At 38.8% G+C, this 23,434-nt stretch overlaps 1 protein-coding gene across 15 annotated transcripts in view; it reads right to left on the reverse strand.

Moving 5' to 3' along the window:
• Positions 1–23,434, reverse strand: part of EIF4G3 (eukaryotic translation initiation factor 4 gamma 3) — a 340,922-nt gene that overhangs the window by 91,114 nt on the left and 226,374 nt on the right. For all 15 annotated transcript variants that reach the window (XM_065929977.1, XM_065929979.1, XM_065929983.1 and 12 more), the window contains one exon: positions 21,982–22,824. In XM_065929977.1, the coding sequence (XP_065786049.1) occupies positions 21,982–22,824 (843 nt within the window). The remainder of the gene's footprint in view (positions 1–21,981; positions 22,825–23,434) is intronic.

Here is a 23,434-nt window from a genome sequence, read left to right on the forward strand (position 1 = left end):
TAGGTATTGATATTATATCTACCAAACTAACAGCTAAATATGGTATTTCAACACTCACTAGTAAGGGTGAGCATTTTTCCTAGTTTAATTGACTATTTCATCCTTTACTCAATATTCCATTAGATTGTTGGTTTGTTTTAACCTGCATATACTCTACAAACAGATTAACCTTTAACATACTGTTGCCTTTTAATTTTCTTTTGCCCCAAAATTCAAAATTTTATTGCAATTTTATGATGAATTTTCTGTAAAGAATATGTATTATGTTTATAAACAGTATCGACAAAAATGCCATGAAAAAAACATACCTATTTTAATAAATTCAAAATAAAGGCCACAAAAAGTCTTTTTTGATAATGTCTCAAATATTTATCAATGGGCCACTTTAAAACCCAAAGGCTTTTAAGTGGTTTCATGTGACTTTTAAATAGCCTCACAATCTTTATGACCATATCTTTCTCTAGTTTAATGTTTCTGAGAATATTAAAGCTAGAAAGTTAGCTTTTACCTTACAGTCAAAAGCAGTAACCCACTTAATATACCTATGCTATTCTACACAATCAAATACTTGGAACAAACTGAGAAGGCATTATTTAGAATCTTAGCTCCTTAAAGATAAGAACTGCATCTTACTGGTCTCCTTTGTATATACAGCATCTAATACAGTATGCTGGTGGTGGTTTAGTCACTAAGTCATGTCCGACTCTTGTGACCCCATGGACTGTAACCTGCCAGGCTCCTCTGTCCATGGGAATTCTTCAGGCAAGAATACTGGAGTGGGTTGCTATTTCCTTCTCCAGGGTTAATACATTATGTGCCCACCTAAAATTTATTAATCAACAAATGTCCTGCAATCAAAATTAAATTGAAAGTTAATGACTCTCTACAACAATAAACACTATTTTGGTCTTTTTGTATTAAGTAGGTACTACTGTAATATCTCCATGTCAGAGATCAGGAAATTGAAATAGGACAAAGTAAACTAAATGGACCCATCCTGGAGAGAATAAAGGCTGGAGCTACAATTTATTTTCTTGGGCTGCAAACACTGCAGATGGTGACTGCAACCATGAAATTAAAAGACGCCTGCTTCTTGGAAGAAAACCTATGACAAACCTAGACAGCACATTAAAAAGCAGATACATCACTTTGCCTACAAAGGTCTGTACAGTCAAGAAAATGGTTTTTCCAGTAGTCATGTATGGATGTGAGAACTGGACAATAAAAAAGGCTGAGCAGGCTGATTCATGTCAATGTATGACAAAACCCACTGAAATGTGAAGTAATTAGCCTCCAACTAATAAAAAAAAAAAAAAAGAAAAACAAAAACAAAAACAAATGAAAACCAAATATGGTTACATACGTAATGATAAAGCAATGCAAAATAATGATAAGGTATTAAAACAATATATGACCCCTATAATTATAAAATTGATCTCTGAACTTTCTAGAAACCATGACAGGAAAAAATAATAAATTGTAAGATTTTTTGGGAAAAAAAAAAGGCTGAGCACTGAAGAACTGATGCTTTCAAACTGCGGTGCTGGAAAAGACTCTTTTGAGTGCCTTGGACAGAAAGGAGATCGTCAAGCCAGTCAATCCTAAAGGAAGTCAATCCCGAATATTCACTGGAAGGACTAATGCTAAAGCTTGAAGCTCCAACACTTTGACCACTTGATGCGAAGAACTGACTCACTGGAAAAGACCCATCTGATGCTGGGAAAGACTGAAAGCAAGAGGAGAAAGGGACGACAGAGCACGAGATGGTTGGACAGTATCACCAACTCGACAGACATGAGTTTGAGCAAGCTCCAGGAGTTGGTGATGGACAGGAAAGCCTGGTGTGATGCAGTCCATGGGGTCGCAGAGTCGGACACAACTAAGCAACTGAACAACAACAGCAACTAAGACATAGATGTAACTTCAAAGTCTTTGTCTTCCCAATACAATACTTTGCCTCTCAACTCTACTTTGTTCCTACACCTTCTTGGAATTCCAACTTCACTTTCATTTTGGTTGTCATTTGTTTTTGCAACAGGAGAGGATATGGAGATAAACAAGGGAGGATATACAGAAGAAAGCTGTTTGCCTGTTAGCACTAAGCATCATATGTCATCAGGAAAATAAAATAAAGTGACTCTAAGGTTTGTCCTGAGCTCAGCAGAGGACAGGATATTATGCAATTTGGCTAGCAATGAGAAAAAAAGATGATTCCAATGAGACCATTACTCCATCTTCTAAGCCTCCGAATTCCATTGTACTGCTCACTCTACAATGTCTTGGGCATTTTTTTTTTTTTTACACTTTAAAAAATGCATCTGTGCCACTTCTACCATGATCAAAACAGACTGCAATTAAATTTAAGGCAAATCTAGTGCTAATAAAGAAGTGTCAATCACTACAACATAGATACATACAACATAAGTAGTAATCTTTCTGTCTACTAAATACTTTTCATCTCTAAATACCTTGAATACATAAACCCAGATTTAAAAAACCCTTCCATCAGTGAGTCCACATGGCCAGTGCTCTGCTAAGTGTGGAGAAGCCAAGTGAAACCTTATTCTGGGAGAAAAAAAAAGGAAGTGAAGTTGCTCAGTCTGTCCGATTCTTTGTGATCATGGACTATAGCCTACCAGGCTCCTCCATCCATGGGATTTTTCAGCCAAGAGTTCTGGAGTGGGTTGCCATTTCCTTCTCTAATTCTGGGAGAGGCCACTACAAATAATAAAACATACCTTCACAGATGTGATTACTTATCCCTCATCTTCACCTTACACAACCCTATATTAACACATCTGTCTCTCTTTAAGATCATCAAGTTCCCAGGAGAAAGTCATCTCTGAGCCCCAGAGGTCAGCAAAGGGCCTGTCAGATAATACGCACAAACTGACACTGCCTGAACAAATGAAATAAAACTATTAGCCAATCTAATCCTGCATTTCTACCACGTACACTTAGGTATGAATATATCAGTCTCTTGACACATTATCTTTATGCCACATGTCTGTAATTTCTTGGCGTTCTATAACAGTTCCCAACTTGAATATTCTTTCCTGTGTTTCAAAATATGGATCAGGATATACTGTCAAAAAGTATTTTAAGTTACAACTAAATATTTAAGTTACATCTAAATATAAATTCAAACTTTAGAGACACTCTACAGTCTATTATTGGCATTAAAAAGTCAGCACCTATTTATTCGAAGTAGGTTTTGCTCAAAAGTTGTTGAGCTGAATAATGTGTGAGGGTGCCCAGTCGCTCAGTCATCGTCTGACTCTGTGACTCCATGGGCCACAGCCCGCCAGGTTCTTCTGTCCATGGAGTTTTCCAGTCAAGAATACTGGAGTGGGTGGCCATTTCCTACTCCAGGGAATCCTTCTGACCCAGGGATCGAACCCATGTCTCTTGCATTGGCAGGAGGTTTCTTTACCACTGCACCACCTGGGAAATCCCTGAGTTGAATAAACTAAGTCTTAAATGTAAATAAGTAGAATTTTTACATACTCTCCCTTGTGAAAAACTAACCTGATACAAATGGTATAAGGAATGTATACAAAAAAATAAATTCCTGAGGATTATTTCCATTCTTCTGATACAATTATTATTTTGATTACTGTAGACTTCATTTATAACATGTATAAGAAAGCTATGCATTTAGAGGGTCATGCCATGATTTAGTAATGTGATTGTACAACTTGTAAAGTGCAGTATCACATTTCAAAGGAATTATCACCCTAAATGATCAAAGTACAGAATTAAGTGTTTCAAATATGACTCAATTCTTCTTTGGATTCTGTGTTTAAAAATAATAACTAGCAGTAGCTAATCCCAGCTCTGGGACTCCTAGGTAGGTAACTGGTGAATGAAACCTTCTAATGGGGGTACTATGTTCTAAAAATCTTAACAGTTTTTTGATGATATCAAGTATTTCATTGAATACTAAAAGCTGTCATGTAAATAATGACCTCTTTTTCAACTTTTAAATGCTGTTCTAGGTACTAAGTTACAGTCTAGCATGGATTTTGCAATCAGTAGAAACTTGCAGAAAGAGTTATTAACTAATGGGCTGGGGATGACATCTTCTATGCTTTTGTGGTCCCTTATTAGCTATTTAAGGTGAGTATATTTAACTCTAACCCCTGCCATCATTTGCCTCTTTTGTCGACTGTTCATTTATATGAGTATTATATTCATGCCCAATATTAACTGAGTATCCACATTACCAGAATTATTTTACATGATTTTAAATTTTGAGAGGAAATACAGTACAGAGAATGCACTAGTGGTTACCTATGCAGAACAGGAAGGCAGCAGGGGAAAAACAGTGGCTAAGAGGTTAAGAAGAACAAACTATTATGTACAGAATAAGTAAGCTACAAGGATATGTTATAAAGCACAGAAAATATAGCCAACAACTTATAATAACTAAATGGAGTATATTTTTTAAAAACACTGATTTACTATGTTGCACACCTGAAACTAATACTGTAAACCAACTCCCCTTCAATGAAAAATCAGTAAATTGTTAAAATGAGAGACCATATAGCTAAGTGCTTATGAGCTCTAGATGTCGAGCTATGTTTGACTGTTGGTTCTACCATTTATTTACTAACTATATAACCCTGAGCAATATTATTTCCTCTTGTGTCTCGGTCTCCTTTTCTGTAAAATAAGATACTACAGTTGTGAGCATTAAAGAAGTAAATTAAACAGTGACTGGCAAATAGTAAGCACTTAACCAATGATAGCTATTATTAAACAACAAAATTTTCCAACTAGGACAGTATGGCTTGCATATTGTTGCTATGTCTTTTATAAACTGAAGTATAACTGATTTATAATGTGTTAATGTCTCCTATATAGCAAAGTGATTCAGTTATACAAATATATATTCTTTTTTTGTATTCTTTGCCTTTATGGTTTGTCATAGGAAACTGAATACAGTTCTCTGTGCCATACAGTAGCACCTGTTGTTTATACATTCACATGGAATAATCTACATCTGCTAACCCCAAAACTCCAGTGAAAAAGTTGCCTTAAAGCTCAACATTCAGAAAACTAAGATCATGGCATCCGGTCCCATCACTTCATGGCAATACATGGGGAAACAGTGGAAACAGTGGCAGACTTTATTTTTCTGGGCTCCAAAATCACTGCAGATGGTGACTGCAGCCATGAAAAGATGCTTACTCCTTGGAAGGAAAGTTATGACCAACCTAGACAGCATATTAAAAGGCAGAGACATTACTTTGTCAACAAAGGTTCATCTAGTCAAGGCTATGGTTTTTTGAGTGGTCTGTATGGATGTGAGAGTTGGACTACAAAGAAAGCTGAGCACCAAAGAATTGATGCTTTTAAACTGTGGTGTTGGAGAAGACTCTTCAGAGTTCCTTGGACTGCAAGGAGATCCAACCAGTTCATCCTAAAGGAAATCAGTCCTGAATATTCATTGGAAGGACTGACGCTGAAGCTTAAACTCCAATCTTTTGGCCACCTGATGCGAAGAGCTGACTCATTTGAAAAGACCCTGATGCTGGGAAAGATTGAGGGCAGAAGGAGAAGGGGACAAAAGAGGATGAGATGGTTGGATGGCATCACCGACTCAATGGACATGGGTTTGGGTGGACTCCAGGAATTGGTGATGCACAGGGAGGCCTGGTGTGTTGTGATTTATGGGGTCACAGAGAGTTGGACACGACGAAGTGACTGAACTGAACTGAACCCCAAACTCCATTCCTCCCGTAACCTCTTCCCCCTTGGCAACCACCAGTCTATTCTCTATATCCACCCAGTCTGTTTCTGTTTCACAGATAAGTTCATTTGTGTCATATTTTAGAATCCACATATAAGTGATATGACATTTGTCTTTCTCCTCTGACTGACTTAGTATGATAATCTCTAGTTGCATCCGTGCTGCTGCAAATGGCATTATTTCATTCTTTTTTGTATGGCTGAGTAGTATTCCATTGCATACATTTATATAACACATCATCTTTATCCATTCATCTGTCGACAGACATTTGGTTTGTTACCATGTCTTGGTTACTGTCAATACGCTGCTATGAACACAGGGGTGCATGCATCTTTTTAGATTAGAGTTCTGTCTGGATGTACGTCTGGGAGAGGGACTGCTGGATCATATGGTAATTCTATTTTTAGCTTTCTGAGGAACCTCCATACTGTTTTCCACAGTGGCCGCAAGTTTCGTTTACTTTAAATACACTTTTTTTTTTTTTTTTTTTCAGTGGGTTTTGTCATACATTGATGTGAATCAGCCACAGAGTTACACGAATTCCCCATCCCGGTCTCCCATCCCACCTCCCTCTCCACCCGATTCCTCTGGATCTTCCCAGCCCAACAGGCCCGAGCACTTGACTCATGCCTCCCACCTGGGCTGGTGGTCTGTTTCACCACAGATAATATACATGCTGTTCTTTCAAAACATCCCACCCTCCCCTTCTCCCACAGAGTTCAAAAGTCTGTTCTGTACTTCTGCATCTCTTCTTCTGCCCTGCATATAGGGCCATTGTTACCATCTTTCTAAATTCCGTATATATGTGTTAGTATACTGTAATGTTCTTTATGTTTCTGGCTCACCTCACTCTGTATAATGGGCTCCAGTTTCATCCATCTCATTAGAACTGATTCAAATGAATTCTTTTTAACGGCTGAGTAATATTCCATGGTGTATATGTACCACAGCTTCCTTATCCATTCATCTGCTGATGGGCATCTAGGTTGTTTCCATGTCCTGGCTATTATAAACAGTGCTGCGATGAACATTGGGGTGCACGTGTCTCTTTCAGATCTGGATTCCTCAGTGTGTATGCCCAGAAGTGGTATTGCTGGGTCATATGGCAGTTCTATTTCCAGTTTTTTAAGAAATCTCCACACTGTTTTCCATAGTGGCTGTACTAGTTTGCATTCCCACCAACAGTGTAAGAGGGTTCCCTTTTCTCCACACCCTCTCCAGCATTTATTGCTTGTAGACTTTTGGATAGCAGCCATCCTGACTGGCGTGTAATGGTACCTCATTTACTTTAAATACACTTGATTTGTTAGTCAGATACTGTGAAACACACACACACAAACCAAGAATAAACTAACACCAACAAAAACATTCATTTGCATAGATGAGGTAATAAAAGTTTTAATAAAAGTTTTGTGAGGGTAATAAAACAAATCAGAGTTCTACTACTCTAGAAGGTGTAAGACAGCTAGAGAGATAAAATGCATATGTATCAATATTCATAAAGTACTACAACTATTCCAAACTGATATAAATATATCTATGTCTTAAGAGTTAAGAAATAATCAGGATGTAAAATTTTGTGAAGGGAGTCATATTGAAAAAATTAAATTTTGAGCAGGTTTTTTAACATGGTCTAGGTTGAGAAGCGGAGAACGCAATGGCACCCCACTCCAGTACTCTTGCCTGGAGAATCCCAGGGACGGGGGAGCCTGGTGGGCCGCCATCTATGGGGTCGCACAGAGTTGGACACGACTGAAGCGACTTAGCAGCAGCAGCAGCAGGTTGAGAAGACAGCAGCATCAAGGCAGCAATGTGGAGATTAGCACCTAGCAAATAGGTGTTGGAGGACTGGTGAAAAAAATAAAGTACAGCTAAGAAGAGATAATGCCTAACAGAGGGCCCTGAAGGCTAACCTCTGAAACAACTACTATATCTCTGTAGCTATACAGATATCTCCAGAAACAATACTTTCCCTGGAAGACTTTTCTGGGAATGTCTGCTGAACATACTTTTACAGAGAAGTCTCAAAGTAGAGAGAATTACAGAAGCTGAAGTACTAAAAGAGTCTATGAAATGGACCAGAAAGGGAAGGGGGTTGAAGAGATGGATGGATATTAATAAATGGATGGAAAGCTGGAAGGATAAGAAAGGCCTGGAAGGGTGCTGCGCAGAAGCTGTAGGAGGCCTTGGAGAGCCTTCAGAACTGAGGCAAAAACATTCAGAATTTCTGCCAAATATCAAAATTCTGTAAAGCAATTATCCTTCAATTAAAAAGATACATTAAAAATATATACAGGAACTAAGTTACATACAAAAGAAAGTCAGAATCATTAATTTACAAAACACAGATCCGTTACATTTCAACCACAAATAATGATCCTGCTGTCCCAGCCCAGCTGGGTGTTCCATATCTATGACATCAAACAATGTATTGTTTGATGGTTACTAGAATGGTTACTACAGTGGTACATTCACTACCTAGCTGAGAACACTCTCTCAAACTCAGGTAAGATGTAACTACTAGTAAAACAGTAACGTAGAGTAAGTTATAAGGCTGATGCCTCTGACAGATCATTACATAGATGTAGAAACACAACTATTCACAATCCTATTCATCTGTTAAAAAAAGTTTTACTGAGATATAATTCACATACTATAAACTCCCCCCTTTTAAAAGCACACATGCAGTGCTCATGGCTGTGAAAGGTGAAAGTCCATTCTTCCCTCCCATGGACTTCCTTCTCTACTCATCCAGAATACTTTGCTTCAGACATTTCTGGTCACCAAGTATGCAGGGGTGTTCCCCTACAACAACCAATTTTCCATGACACCAGCTGTGTTTCCACAGTTTAATTCAATCTCAAACTATCTACCTAGAGATAAGTGTCAGATATTACAAGTGAGGGCTCAGATCCACAAGACGGTCCTCCACTTCCACTTTAGATGCCAGCTGCAAATCCAACTATAAACTGGAAATTCCAACAATCCCCTCCCTCAGGTTTGCTAGAACAGTTCACAGAACTCAGGGAAATGTTTAATTATGTTTATCAGTTTATTAAAGGGTATGATAAATAACATAGATGAACTGCAGGTGAAGAGATACACAGGGAGAGAGGAGTTGTGGAAGAGTCCCAAGTGCAGGAGCTCCGTGCAGTCGAGGAGCTGGGTGCACCACCCTCCTGGTGTGGACATGTCACCAGGCTAGAGGCTCTCTGAACTCCTTCCTATGGAGGCTTCATCAAGCAGACATGATCCAAAAGTATTTACATTTGCAGCCTCTCTTCTCCCTCTGGAAGACTGAAGAAGGGGCTGAAAATTCCAAGATTCTAAACATGACTGAATTAGTCCTGGCTATCAGCCCCACCCCGGAGTCAACCAAGAATCCACCTAGAGTCACCTCAATGGAACAAAAGATGCTTGTAGTGTTCTCATCACTTAGGAATTTACAAGGCTTTTAAGAGCCCAATGCCAGGGACATAAGTCAAAAACCAGTATTAGAACCAGAGATGTTTTTAATGTTATCATAAATTACAAGGATGTTAGGAACTCTGTGCCAGGAATCACAGGCAGAGACCAACATATATTTTATACTACAGACACATCTCAGAGACATTGCAGGTCCAGTTCCAGACCACTGCAATAAAATGAATACAGCAACGAAGAAATCACACAAATTTTTTGGTTTCCCAGTACATGTAAAAGTTATGCTTATGCTATACTGTAGTATATGGGTGTGCAACAGCATTATGTCTAAAAAAAATTATATACTTTAATATAAAAATATTTCATTGCTAAAAAAACACAAATCATCATCTGAGCCTTCAGCAAATCATAATCCTTTTGCTGATGGAGGATCTTACACTGATGTTGATGGCTGCTGACTGATCAAGGTGGCGGTTGGTGAAGGTAGAGATTGCTGCAGCAATTTGTTAAAATGAGACAACAATGAAGTTTGCAGCATCAACTGACTCTTCTTCCCAAACAGCTTCTCTGCAGCATGCCAGGCTTTTTGGCAGCATTTTATCCATAGTAGAACACCATTCAAAATTGGAATCAATCCTGTCAAAACCTGCTGCTGCTATATGAGCTAAAATTAATATTTTAAATCATTTGATGTCATCTCAACAATCTTCCCAGATCTTCACCAGGGCTAGAATCCATCTCAAGAAACCTTTCTGTGCTCATTCATAAGAAGCAACTCCTCATCTGTGAGAGTTTTATCATGAGATAAGTCATGTGGTTCGTTGATATTTTGACCCTTTCCCACGAAAGGGTCACAAATGCCCTTTGGGGCACCCAGAATGGTGAATCCTTTCCAGAAGACTTTAATTTACTCTGTCCAGATCCAGAAGAGGAATCGCTGTCTAAGGCAGCATGTGTATTTATTAAACAATAAGACTTGAAAGTCAGAATCACCCCTTTCTCATGGGCTGCAGAATGGACGCTATGTCAGTAAGCATGAACACATCACGAATCTGGTCTGTGTCTCCAGCATAGCTCTCAGGCGAACAGAGGCACTGTCAGTAAGCAGTCATATTCTGAAAGGCGTCTTTTTTTTCTGAGTAGTGTGTCTCAAGAGTGGGATTAGAATATTCAGTAAACCATGTTGTCAACAGATGTGTTGTCATCCAGGCTTTGTTATTCCATGTAGAAAGCACAGGCTGAGTAGATTTAGCAGAATTCTTAAGGACCCTAGGATTTCTGGAATGGTAAACAAGCAGGGACTTCAACTTAAGAGTCATCAGATGCCATTAGCCCCTGACAAGACAGTCTGTTCTTTGAAACCGTGTATTCACTTCTCCTCTCTAGCTATCAACATCCTAGATGGCATCTTCTTCCGATGGAAGGCTGTGTTTCATCTACACTGAAAACCTGTAGTCCAGTGTAGCCACCTTCATTTCTTACATTGCCGCAGCTTCCCATATCAGCACGTGTGGCTTCACCTTGTATGTTACGGAGACAGTTTCTCTTCTAAAACCTCATGAACCAACCACCTCTGCTAGCTTCAAACTTTTCTCCTACAAGTTCTTCACTCTCAGTCTTCACAGATCTGCAAAGAGTTAGGATCTTGCTCTGGGTTAGGTGTGGCTTAAAGGAATGGTGTAGCCGATCTGATAGTCTATCCAGACCAGTAAAAATTTTTCCCCATCAGCAATAAGGCTGTTTTGTATCATTCCTGTGTTGACTAAAGTAGTAGTTTCAATTCCATTCAAGAAAGAACTTTTCCTTTGCATTTACAACTTGGCTGTTCGGCACAAGACGCGTAGCTTCAGACCTATGTTAGCTTCTGACATGCTTTCCTCACTAAGTTTAATCATTTCTAGTTTTTGATTTAAAGTGAGAGACACGGGACTCTTTCACTCAAACACCTGGAGGTCATGCAGGGTCATTAACTGACCTCATTTCAGTACTGTCATGCGTCTCGGATTTCAGAGACCCAGTGCGGGGCGGGGGGGAGGGTGAGAAGAACAGCTTATCAGTGGAGCAATCAGAATACATACAACATTTATGGGTTAAGTTCACTATCTTACAGTAATATCCAAGATCACTCTATCAAATATAATAATCATGAAAAAGTGAAAAATATTCTGAGAATTAGCAAAATGTGACACAGAGACAAGAAGTGAGACAATGCTGTTGGAGAAAGGGCACCTATTCTAAGGATTTTCTACCATCTCAAGCCCAGAGCTTAATTAAGTACTTTTCAGACACTATCATATTCAAGAGCTTCTCTCCTTTGGAACATAAATCCCTGAGGGAATCATGACACTCATTTGTTCTGTTATATTAATACAGTTAAAAGAGAACATTTGGGCCTGTAATGCTAGTTGAAAACAGTAGTATTAATAACATTTAACATTTATAGAGTCCTTAATATGTGCTAGACATTATGCTAAGTGCTTTATATATAGCATATTTCAGTGTCACTACACATTTACGAAGTAAATACTACTATTATCTTCATTTTCCAGAAAAAATCAATTCAGAGGTAAGAAACTTAAGGTCATAGAGACAGACAAGGGAAAAGGACAAGATTCAGGAGTGTCTGGCTCTGTTGCTTTGATCTTCACCACTATACTATGCAGCTGGTGTCTGGACTAATCCAATACATGAAAAGTTACATTCAGATCTTATGGATATATACTCAGAAAACCAGCGCTATAAGAAAACAAAACAAGATGACACGACAGTCAACAGTGAGCAGCTTAGTGTTCACCATGAGGGTCCCAGGGCCTCCCATCACTCTGAAGGGTTTAAGCCGAAATGCAAGACCACATCTCTACTTTAAAGAGATAACTACTTAGTGGAGAATGAACTTGAAGGGGTCAAAGCTGGAGCCAGAGAAAGGAGAGGTATTCATGCGGAAGTGCAGGTCTAAGGCAGGAGAAAATGGTGTGGAGGGGACAAATTCAACAACCATATCAGATAACATGAGAGAATCTTGTTAAATGACCATACATGAAAAAAGAATGACTCAAGGAGGAAATCTGTCAATAGGGAATTCACATTAAGGATTTCACCTCAGTTAAAGCCAGTGCCACGTACATAAAATAAGAGACTGGGTGTCATTAACAGATGATTACTTTGGTACTGAATATGACGACTATGGGATTTCCAAGTAGAGATATTTGGCAGACAATGGGAAATATAAGACTGAAACTAAGAAGAGAGGTTGGAATGGAGATAAAATAAGTCATTAGCACATACCACTGGAGCCATCTACCATTGGATGAAATTACCCATGGAGAAAGTGTTGAATAATACCAGCAGAATATAACTCAAATATGAGGGAACTTTTGGGGGTGGTGAAACTTGTGTATGTTAACTGTGGTGGTGATTACATGACTTTACATGTCTATCTAAATTCACAGAAATTAATGCTAAAAATAAAATTTTATTGCATATAAATTACAATAAATAAATCTAATTAAAATAGAAGAAGAGAATGATCAATAGTATTAAAAGTGGTAAAAAGGCAAATATTATAGCATACTGGGAGCATAAATCAGACTATATTAGTAATAGTGAACAAAGTAAAATCAGGAATGGTAGACTATTCTTGAGAAGACTGGGTAAGATGAAACATGAGTTTAAGTGGTAACTAAATGGACGTATAGGAATAAGGGTGTGTTTATGGTCTGAGAGAGAATTCAGTATATTTACAATAAGAGAGAAATCTGGAGACTGAAAAGGGAAGCTAGCAAATTCATATGAAAGTTTGGATAGAGACAGGGTTGCAGCTCCAACAGAAGGTACAAAAAGGTAAACACCATGCATTCAATTTTCTAAACAGAAGACAGAAACAAAGTCATCTGCTGAGCGCGGGGAAGGCTGGGTTGATTACAAGATTTTACAACAGGGAGATAGATCATAAAGGAATGGTTGGTGGTGGAGAGCATGTGCTTCTACAGGCACTTAAATTCACAGCAGGTAATCTTGTCCACCGTGCTCTGCCTACAGAAATTTAAGAAAGAAGACAAAGTAAAACACTGTTCTCTAAAGGAAAAGTGGACACAAAAAAATCACAGAATTTGGTTAAGAGTATAGATCAGATAATTCTTCCTCTTCCATCTTTGCTCAAATTTCATTTTCTACAGAGGAATACAACTTTAATCATATTATTTAAATGTTATCATTATTAGAGCTTCCCTGATGGCTCAGATGGTAAAGAAACTGCCTGTAGTGCAGGAGACCCGGTTTCAATCCCTGGGTTGGGGAGATCCCCTGGAGAAGGGAATGGCTACCTACTTCTGCATTCTTGCCTGAAGAATTCCATGGACAGAGGAGCCTGGCAGGCCATGGGATCACTAAGAGTCAGACATGACTGAGTGACTAACACTTTCACTTTAAATGTTATTACCTGATGGCCCTCCAGCATTTCTTTCCCTGCTTGATTATTTTTATACTACTTTAAACTTTCTAACATATTACAACTAGGGCAGGGATCACTGAAATCTTCAGTGATGAATCTCAAGTGCCCAGAACAATGTAGAACATAGTAGACCCTCATTAACTATTTGTGGCTGAAACAAGTGCGCTTTCACAACTCCTTTTAAATATGCATAAACGTATACTCCCTAAATCCTGAAAAGGTTAAAAGAACCTTATAATAATGTAAACAGCATGTCAGAAAGAATAATAGAAATGTGACATGAAAGAAGGCTTGGGTTGTAACTCTTCTTGTGACCCTAAACAACCCAATTTATTTCCATGGCTTATTTTTGTTAATAGCAAAGTACGAATAATTCTATCTCAGAAATAACTTTATTTTTTTTTTAATTTTATTTTATTAGTTGGAGGCCAATTACTTCACAACATTTCAGTGGGTTTTGTCATACATTGACACGAATCAGCCATAGAGTTACACGTATTCCCCATCCCGATACCCCCTCCCACCTCCCTCTCCACCCGACTCCTCTGGGTCCTCCCAGTGCACCAGGCCTGAGCACTCGTCTCATGCATCTCACCTGGGCTAGTGAACTTTAAATGATGAAGATTAATGTTTGCGATACCTAAGAAAAGGTCTTATAAACATGAAAAGATGATTTCATTATGACTGCAACTAAATTACCAAGTGCTAAAAATATAGCAATAGAAAAGTGGAGAAAAAACACATACTGAGGGAAATACATTTTGCACATTTTTTCTGTATTAGTAGTGAAAATTTCCTTGTCAAGATACTTCTCAAGACTACTATGTGCAAGGTGAAGATGGATATTGGAGAAAGAGAAAGCTTTTAGCATGACTAGGCTTGCCTGAAAGAGAATAACTTTCCCCTAAACTGTCTGGACTACTCTGTCTAAAAGTAAGTTAAGAACAATGACTACTTTTGGAAGTAGACTAATTACTAAGTCTGGGGGAAAGTGAGCTAAATTCCGAACAAAGAATCTATGTCTATTCACGGAGATACATATGAGAAGTTAATTAATAAGCAATGAATGAAACTTCAAGGCTCACGTTGCAAAGAAATGAACCTTTGTAAATAGTGGGGAAGTGTATATCCTTTGAAGAGGCAAAGAGGACCTGTGCACAATGCTTGCCAGAAAGATTTGGCACATGAGTTCATGAATAAGTTTTACCATCAGGTAGGTGTCTGGGCTCATTCCATAATAGACAATTTAACCCATTACCAGTGATCTCCAGAGAATGCTTGAGATTTCACTGTGGAAGGCAACAAGAATATAGGAATGACAGAGGAGAAATGTACTTTTTAGGCAGCTTTGTTGAAAATATTCTGATGAACAAGGTGGCGAAATCCAGTCATTTTAATTTACTTATGCCTAAGGATTACTCACGGAGAAGGCAATGGCAGCCCACTCCAGTACTCTTGCCTGGAAAATCCCATGGACGGAGGAGCCTGGTGGGCTGCGGTCCACGGGGTCGCTAAGAGTTGGACACAACTAAGCGACTTCACTTTCATTTTTCACTTTCATGCATTGTAGAAGGCAATGGCACCCCACTCCAGTACTCTTGCCTGGAGAATCCCAGGGACGGGGGAGCCTGGTGGGCTGCCATCTATGGGGTCGCACAGAGTCGGACATGACTGAAGCGACTTAGCAGTAGCAAGGATCACTCAGACTCAAGCCTCTAGATAAGGGAGCAAACAGAACTTATTTTAACAATTGCTCTACTGGTGTTGATAAATGACACTGATGTAGGAATGTGTAAGATGGTCTATTCACAAGGTTCAGAAGGTATTTCTCTAGAAGAGAATGAGAAGTTAGGTTACACGGGTACACATTATGGGAATGACTGTGCTCGTGGGACACTCAAACCACTGGGGATCTATTTTCAGCCCCAGTAACTAAATATTCCAGGAATAATTTCAAATACTTCTTAGAAACCTTAAGTCAAAGAAAGGAAAGAATAAATTTCAAATTTCCTATTACTGATGCAGACCTTCAGGCTATGGTTTTTAGAATGAGCCTTTTTCAGATTCAGTTCAGTTCAGTTGCTCAGTCGTGTCCGACTCTTTGCGACCCCATGAATCACAGCATGCCAGGCCCCCCTGTTCATCACCAACTCCTGGAGTTTACTCAAACTCATGTCCATCGAGTCGGTGATGCCATCCAGTCATCTCATCCTCTGTCATCCCCTTCTCCTCCTGCTCCCAATCCCTCCCAGCATCAGGGTCTTTTCCAATGAGTCAATTCTTCGTATGAGGTGGCCAAAGTATTGGAGTTTCAGCTTCAACATCAGTCCTTCAGTGAAAACCTAGGACTGATCTCCTTTAGGATGGACTGGTTGGATCTCCTTGCAGTCCAAGGGACTCTCGTGAGTCTTCTCCAACACCACAGTTCAAAAGCATCAATTCTTTGGTGCTCAGCTTTCTTCATAGTCCAACTCTCACATCCAAACATGACCACTGGAAAAACCATAGCCTTGACTAAATGGACCTTTGTTGGCATTCAACCTTAGCTGAGCCTAAACGAATGTAAGGCAAACTCTTGGATGCCACATAAACAAGGTCAGTTGTTGCTACCTCTGCAACTGCTACAATACTGGGTATATGGGGTGCTGTGTTGTTGTTCAGTAACTAAATCATGTCCCACTCTTTGCGACACCATGGACTGCAGCACGCCAGGCTTCCATGTTCATCCCCAACTCCCAGAGCTTGCTCAAACTCATGTCCATTGAGTCGATGATGCAATCCAACCATCTCGTCCTCTGTTGTCCCCTTCTCCTCCTGCCCTCAATCTTTCCCAGCATCAGGGTCTTTTCTAATGAGTCAGCTTTTCTCATCAGGTGGCCAAAGTACTGAAACTTCAGCTTCGGCATCAGTCCTTCAAATGAATATTCAGGAATGACTTCCTTTAGGATGGACTGGTTAGATCTCCTTGGAGTCCAAGGGACTCTCAAGAGTCTTCTCCAACACCACAACTCACGTTCTTTACGGTTCAGCTCTTATATGCATACATGACCATTGGAAAAACCACAGCTTTGACTAGTCAGCAAGGTAATGTGTCTGCTTTTTAATATGCTGTCTAGGTTGGTCATAACTTATCTTCCAAGGAGCAAATGTCTGCAATCATCATCTGCAGTGATTTTGGAGCCCCCAAAATTAAAGTCTATCATTGTTTCCATTGTTACCCATCTATTTGCCAGGAAGTGATGGGACCGGATACATGATCTTTGGTTTTTGAATGTTGAGTTTTAAGCCGATTTTTCACTCTCCTCATTCACTTTCATCAAGAGGCTCTTTAGTTTCTCTTTGCTTTCTGACATAAGGGTGGTGTCATCTGCATATCTGAGGTTATCGATATCTCTCCCGGCAATGCTGATTCCAGCTTGTGCTTCATCCAGCCCGGCATTTCACATGATACACTCTGAATATGAGTTAAATAAGCAGGGTGACAAAATACAGCCATGATGTACTCCTTTCCTAATTTAGAACCAGTTCTTTATATCCAGATCTAACTGCTGCTTCTTGACCTGCAAGCAGGTTTCTTAGGCGGCAGGTGAGGTGGTTTTGTATTCCTATCTCTTTAAATGTTTTCTACCATTTGTTGTGATCCACAGAGTCAAAGGCTTCAGTGCATTCAATGAAGCAGAAGTAGATGTTTTTCTGGAACCCTCTTTGCTTTTTCTATGATCCAACAGACGTTGGAAGCAATTTGACCTCTGGTTCCTCTGCCTTTTCTAAATCCACCTGGAACATCTGGAAGTTCTTGGTTCACATACTGTTGGGAGTTTAGCTTGGAGAATTTTGAGCATTACTTTGCTAGCATATGAGATGAGTGCAACTGTGCAGCAGTTTGCACATTTTTTGGCACGATCTTTCTTTGGGGCTAGAAAGAAAACTGACCTTTTCCAGTCCTGTGGCCACTGCTAAGTTTTCCAAATTTGCTGGCATATTGAGTGCAGCACTTTCACAGCATCAACTTTGAGGATCTGATATAGCTCAGCTGTAATTCCATCAAATTCATTAGCTTTCTTCGTAGTGATGCTTAATAAGGCCCACTTGACTTCACACTCTAGGATGTCTGGCTCTAGGTGAGTGATCACACCACCATGGTTATCTGGGTAATTAAGATCTTTTTCATATAGTTTTCTGTGTATTCTTGCCACCTCTTCTTAATATTTTCTGCTTCTGTTGGGTCCATACCGTTTTTGTCCTTTATTGTGCCCATCTTTGCAAGAAATATTCCCTTGGTATCTCTAATTTTCTTGAAGAGATCTCTAGTCTTTCCCATTCTATTATTTTCCTCTATTTCTTGGCACTGATCTCTTAGGAAGGCTCTCATTTCTCCTTGCTGTTCTTTGGAACTCTGCATTCAGATGGGTATTTCGTTCCTTTCTCCTTTGCATTTTGCTTCTCTTCTTTTCTCAGCTACTTGTAAGGCTTCCTTAGACAACCATTTTGTCTTTTTGCATTTCTTTTCTAGGGGGTGATTTTCATCACTGGTTCCTATACAATGTTAGAAACCTCTGTCCACAGTTCTTCAGACACTCTGTCTATCAGATCTAATCCCTTGAATCTGTTTGTCACTTCCACTGTATAATCATAAGGGATTTGATTTAGGTCATACCTGAATAGTCTAGTGGTTTTCCCTACTTTCTTCAATTTAAGTCAGAATTTTGCAATAAGGAGTTCATGATATAAGCCACAGTCAACTCCCGGTCTTGTTCTTGCTGACTGTATAGAACTTCTCCATCTTTGGCTGCAAATAATACAATCAATCTGATTTTGGTGTTGGCCATCTGGTGACGTCCGTGTGTGGAGTCGTCTCTTGTGTTGTTGGAAGAGGGTGTCTGCTGTGACTGGTGTGTTCTCGTGGCAAGTTCTGCTAGCCTTCATCCTGCTTGATCTTGTACTCCAAGGGCAAACACGCCTGTTACTCCAGGTATCTCTTGACTTCCTACTTTGCCGTGTATGTCGCCATAAAAAAGTTTACATCTGAACACCCACATGAGAGAGACAAGAGCTTGAATTTCTACAAAGCAGGGATTTGGAAATGGAATTCTCATAAAAAGCCCTAATACTTCTCTAACAGAGTAAAAATGATGCTAGAACAGAGACCAAAATAAACCAGTGAACCAACCCACAGTGATGACAAAGAAAGAAGTTTTGTTTCAACTAGGTGGCAGAGATTCCATTATCCTAAACATTAGTATACACAGGGAATGCAATTTACTCTGTGGTATCAAGGTTGGTTTAGGACAAAACTCAGATTACATACCAGTTAATGCTCTCCCCAAGACATGCAGTAACAAATAAACAAAAATCTGCTTTGGGAGGACCTGCCTTCAATATACACATCCAGCAAAGTTTAGCTGAAGATAAATTCATAAAACAAATTTATAAAATATGCCAAGAAGTAACACACCATGAACAAAGTCAGAAGACAGATCAGACACCACCCTTCTGCTGAAAGAATTTCAAATAGTTTTATATCAAGTAGAGATAGGAAGTAGAAGAAAAAAATCACTATTGTTTTTAAGAGTAAAAAAATTCATGTTACACAGCATGCATGTTATACAATATCTACACTCATGAAACTGCACAAAATGAATTCCTGAATGGGTAAGTGGGGAACATTTTTGCACAAATTCTGAAATTCTCTCTTCTTCCCTCACCAAGTATAACAAAACCCATAATAAAAATTCCTAAGACTTAAATCAGTTAATACAGATTTTTTTTTCACATTTAAACTGTTGAAGTGATCATACAAATCAGGTAATCAATGTCTCCCCCATCTCTGAGGCTTTTCTGCATATCCTTAAGGTACGAACAATTCTCATTTTATAGGGCTTTCTGTGCAACCCCTAAGTAGCCAGAATTGCTGCAGTTTGTGCCAATCAACCTAAATAGTTGCAAGAAAATGTTTCCCATCAGAAGTAATGGACCATGCCCCTTATGTCTGACTTTACCGCTTTAGATAAGTGCCTCTACACCAACCGCTACTCGCTGCGAGGCACGCACCCGTCCAAAGCAAGCGGTTTCTGAGCCCTGCTTTAAAGTGCTCATCCTCAGGAGAGAAAGTAAGAGCTATTTCCAAAAGTCAACAACAAAAGGCTGATACTGAGCCAAAGTGTCATGATTTTAATAACCTCTCAAAATAAACGAAGTATACTAAATGAGTAAGTGCAAAAAAGATTGTAGTCATTAAGCATACGACAATTTGAGGTGGATAAAAAGAATGATGAGTTAATTTTCATTGCTAACTTTCGTAGCAATAACATTAACAAATATTAATACTGAAATGAGAGGGTCAGGAATGTTTTTGGTAAGCATTACAATTTAAAAAAATGCTAGAGGTATATGGGTTCTTGAGGTTCATTTACTTCGGATTCTGAAGAGTATAAGATATAAAAGGGAAACTTTGAACTTTTAGTTCCTCCAAAATACATTTATAGGTTAAGAAATATCATGAAACTAGAAAAATGCCAAGACACTTTACTTCCTGACATCACCAACATATACCTCGTCCCTAATCATGCAAAAGATGGTTTTTCTTTTTGTTATCTTCTGGTTTACAGCTGAACAAAGGTGCTGGTAACTAATATTACTAATGTCAAGAGCAATCTGCATTTTGGAAAAAAAATAAACCATGGTATAAAGATTACTTAGCCCTAAATTCTGTTTGCCCATTTATCCAGGGGAGCTGTCTTATAATATAAGGCCACTGAAGTGACAAACTGCTTAAAAGAATGAATGAGTATCAGGGATGAGTGTAAGTAGTACATCAATGCAGAATTCTGCTTTATCCTTATTTCAGTTCTGAGATATAGTTTGTATCTTTGACTTGTATTCCCTATGCCTGCTTTTCCTTTCTATTATTTGTTTGGATATTTTAAAATATTTGTCTTCAATAGCCTCTCCAACTTTTGGAACTACCATATCACTAGTTGTTGAATGACAACTCACAGGTGGGTAAATGAAGGGATTAAAAAAAAAATCAAGGGTCAAACAAATTATTATTCTCCAACAAATGAATGTTCTTTGGAGGGGCACTCACCTGTAGCCACACCAAAAGTAAGATTGCTTTTTCAAAGAGTAATGAAAAAGCCCCACATCATTGCCCTACCAAGGAAGAAGGTTCCTATAACAGTGATGACAGTATGAAGACTGATGGTTATGGAGGCCAGTCTACTGAGGAAATAGGTGATTCATAAACATTTATGATAAATTTCTCCCAGTCCCAACTGCCTGGCATTGTTTTCCTGCTCTGGTTCACTGTGGAACTAGATGTTCTACAATTCCAAGGAACCAGATACCTCTCACAGACTTTCATAAGGGAATCACCCTGAGAACTGAGTTAGGTGGGAAAGTCACATCTTAAACTTGACTTGCCAAATTTCCCTATTAGACAGGTCAGAATAGGTAATAAATATCAAGGATGTGGGTGACGAAAACATCCCCAGTACATATCTAGATCAGCTGCAGGGAGAGCACTCATTTGTCAAATTGAGTAACTTGACAGGTACCCAAAGAGCAAATTATACAATACAGAGCAATGTCTACAAGACAGGCTATGTTGACTCGTTAAAAGCCATATTCTTATCGGCTACTGAATCAAGAATAGTTGATAAGCCTCAGATAACTTTTGATCACCACGATTCTAGGTGATGCTACATTAAAAAGAAATAACTCTGAATTCAGAAGCGTGTAATACTTTGATCATACTAATGATATTAAGTAACAATAAATTAATATTACAAGAAAAACAAAACTTTAAAAAGAAAAAATGGAACAGCATTATACTTATCTGTGAAACAGAGAGGGTACATCTATTTTCCAGAACTAGTTATAAACCTCTGACATTCTGATTGCTCTTTTCCTTAAGCAAGATTAAAGAAGAGGTATTGCACAGAGGAGTTCTTTTAAGTTAAGGACTGACTAGGTTTTAAAATTCTGAGAAGACAAGATTGGGGACTACAGACCACGCTGGGTTTGATTGGTTTCCATCCCCAAAGCAACAAAATTAACACCAGAGGAAATGACTGTTATGAACGAGGCAAAAACAAAAAACACATGTACAGTGACATATACCTTGGAGGCATTTTGTATATTTGATATTTCATTTGCATTTTTAGACAATGGAGTAACTCTTTGCTGGATGCACTAAAACATAAACACACCACTGAAGAAATCAGACTAGGAATTTCAGCATTCATTTGATGTTTCTGGAAGTCAAGGAAAGTAGCCAATTAAAAAATAACTCAAATACTGCTGAGTTTTCATGTTCAGCAAGCATGATACAATTAGTAACAGAATGACTTACCTGGGGCTGGGCTCTGTCTTGAACTTAAGCTCTGAGAATCCACAGTCTCTTCTGTGTGCCCATCTGCTTCTACCTCTACTTTGTTCTGAATCTCTTTTGCATCTTCACTAAGGCAAGTTCTTATGCTCTCGTCCTCTTCGAAGACTCTCTGGACTCCGGTGGGGCCACTACTAGTACTAGCACTAGTGGCAGCAGCAGGAACGATAACTGGTGTGGGAGGAGGGGAAGCTGGAGGAGTTGGAGGAGACGGAGAAAAGGAGGGAACTATGGAAGGGGTGATGGGTGTTGGGACACACTCCACTTTCATTTCTTCGGGGGGATTTTCCAAAAGCTCCAATTCAAGAGTCAGTGGTAACACCTCCTGTTTTACTATTTCCACAATGCTTTCCGTGGCTGGTAATTTTTCATGAGTAACTCCATTCATTTCATTAATTAGGTTAGTACTAGAAATCAGTGGAATATCATTTGGTGCTACACTACAAGATTTCTTGCATATATCATCATCAATTTCATCTGTTGGTAAAGGATCTGATGCTTCTGTGAAAGATGTGGGGCTGGGTATAGGAATTGCATCTTCTTTTGAGGAAGAGAGTTCACATCTGTTATCAACTGCACTGGTGAATATTGGTTGGCTACTAAGAGCAACAGAGGTGGGAGAAGTAATTGTACTTCGAGCAAGTGGAGAAAGAGCAGTAGGTGATGGAGGCAGAGGAAGCTCTGGTATGGATTCTATTGTAGTAATCTCAGACGTCGGACCTGCTTGTTCTTTCTTCTCTCCACTAAGGGCTAGCCTAAGGACTGGGGAAGGAGTCTTTAACACTGGATCTGGTTTTGGCTTCTCTTCTGGGGAAGAAAAAAAGAAAGCGATTTAAGAATAATTTTTGGATCAAAGATTATATTGTATTATTTGGGGATAATTCTTTTAATCTCTTATTCTAAAACATGAGCAGCAGAAGACAGATCAAACCATTATTTGCCACTCCAAAAACACTGCACATTCCTTTTCTATTTTCTGTTACCACTTAACCTCCAACACATATAAAGTTTATTTTGAAGTAAGAGGACTTAATTCACCAAATGATTATGTTATACAATGAAAATCTCATCAAAACTAAAAGGAAACAATTCCTGGGATGAGAACAGGGCTTTTCTTTAAGGTAGAGAGATCTTCTGTGTAAAATTTTTCTACCAAGGATACACTATAGTGGCAGGGAAGGACAGTTTAAGGGTAAATAACTAGAGATTAAATTAGAGACAGATATTATTTTTATTCTACATATTTCTGCATGTGGGGAGATTTTTATAAAGAACATGTATTACTTGCATAAAAAATTATTTCAAGAAAAATTATCATGGTGTCATTTATTATCAATGAAATCTATTATCAGGGAAACCAAGTTCCTGAACAAAAAAATTCATTGAGATATTAATTTAACTTATATTTCTTAAAAGA

The sequence above is a fragment of the Muntiacus reevesi genome, chromosome 3 (assembly GCF_963930625.1).
Source record: "Muntiacus reevesi chromosome 3, mMunRee1.1, whole genome shotgun sequence".
Classification (NCBI taxonomy): domain Eukaryota; kingdom Metazoa; phylum Chordata; class Mammalia; order Artiodactyla; family Cervidae; genus Muntiacus; species Muntiacus reevesi.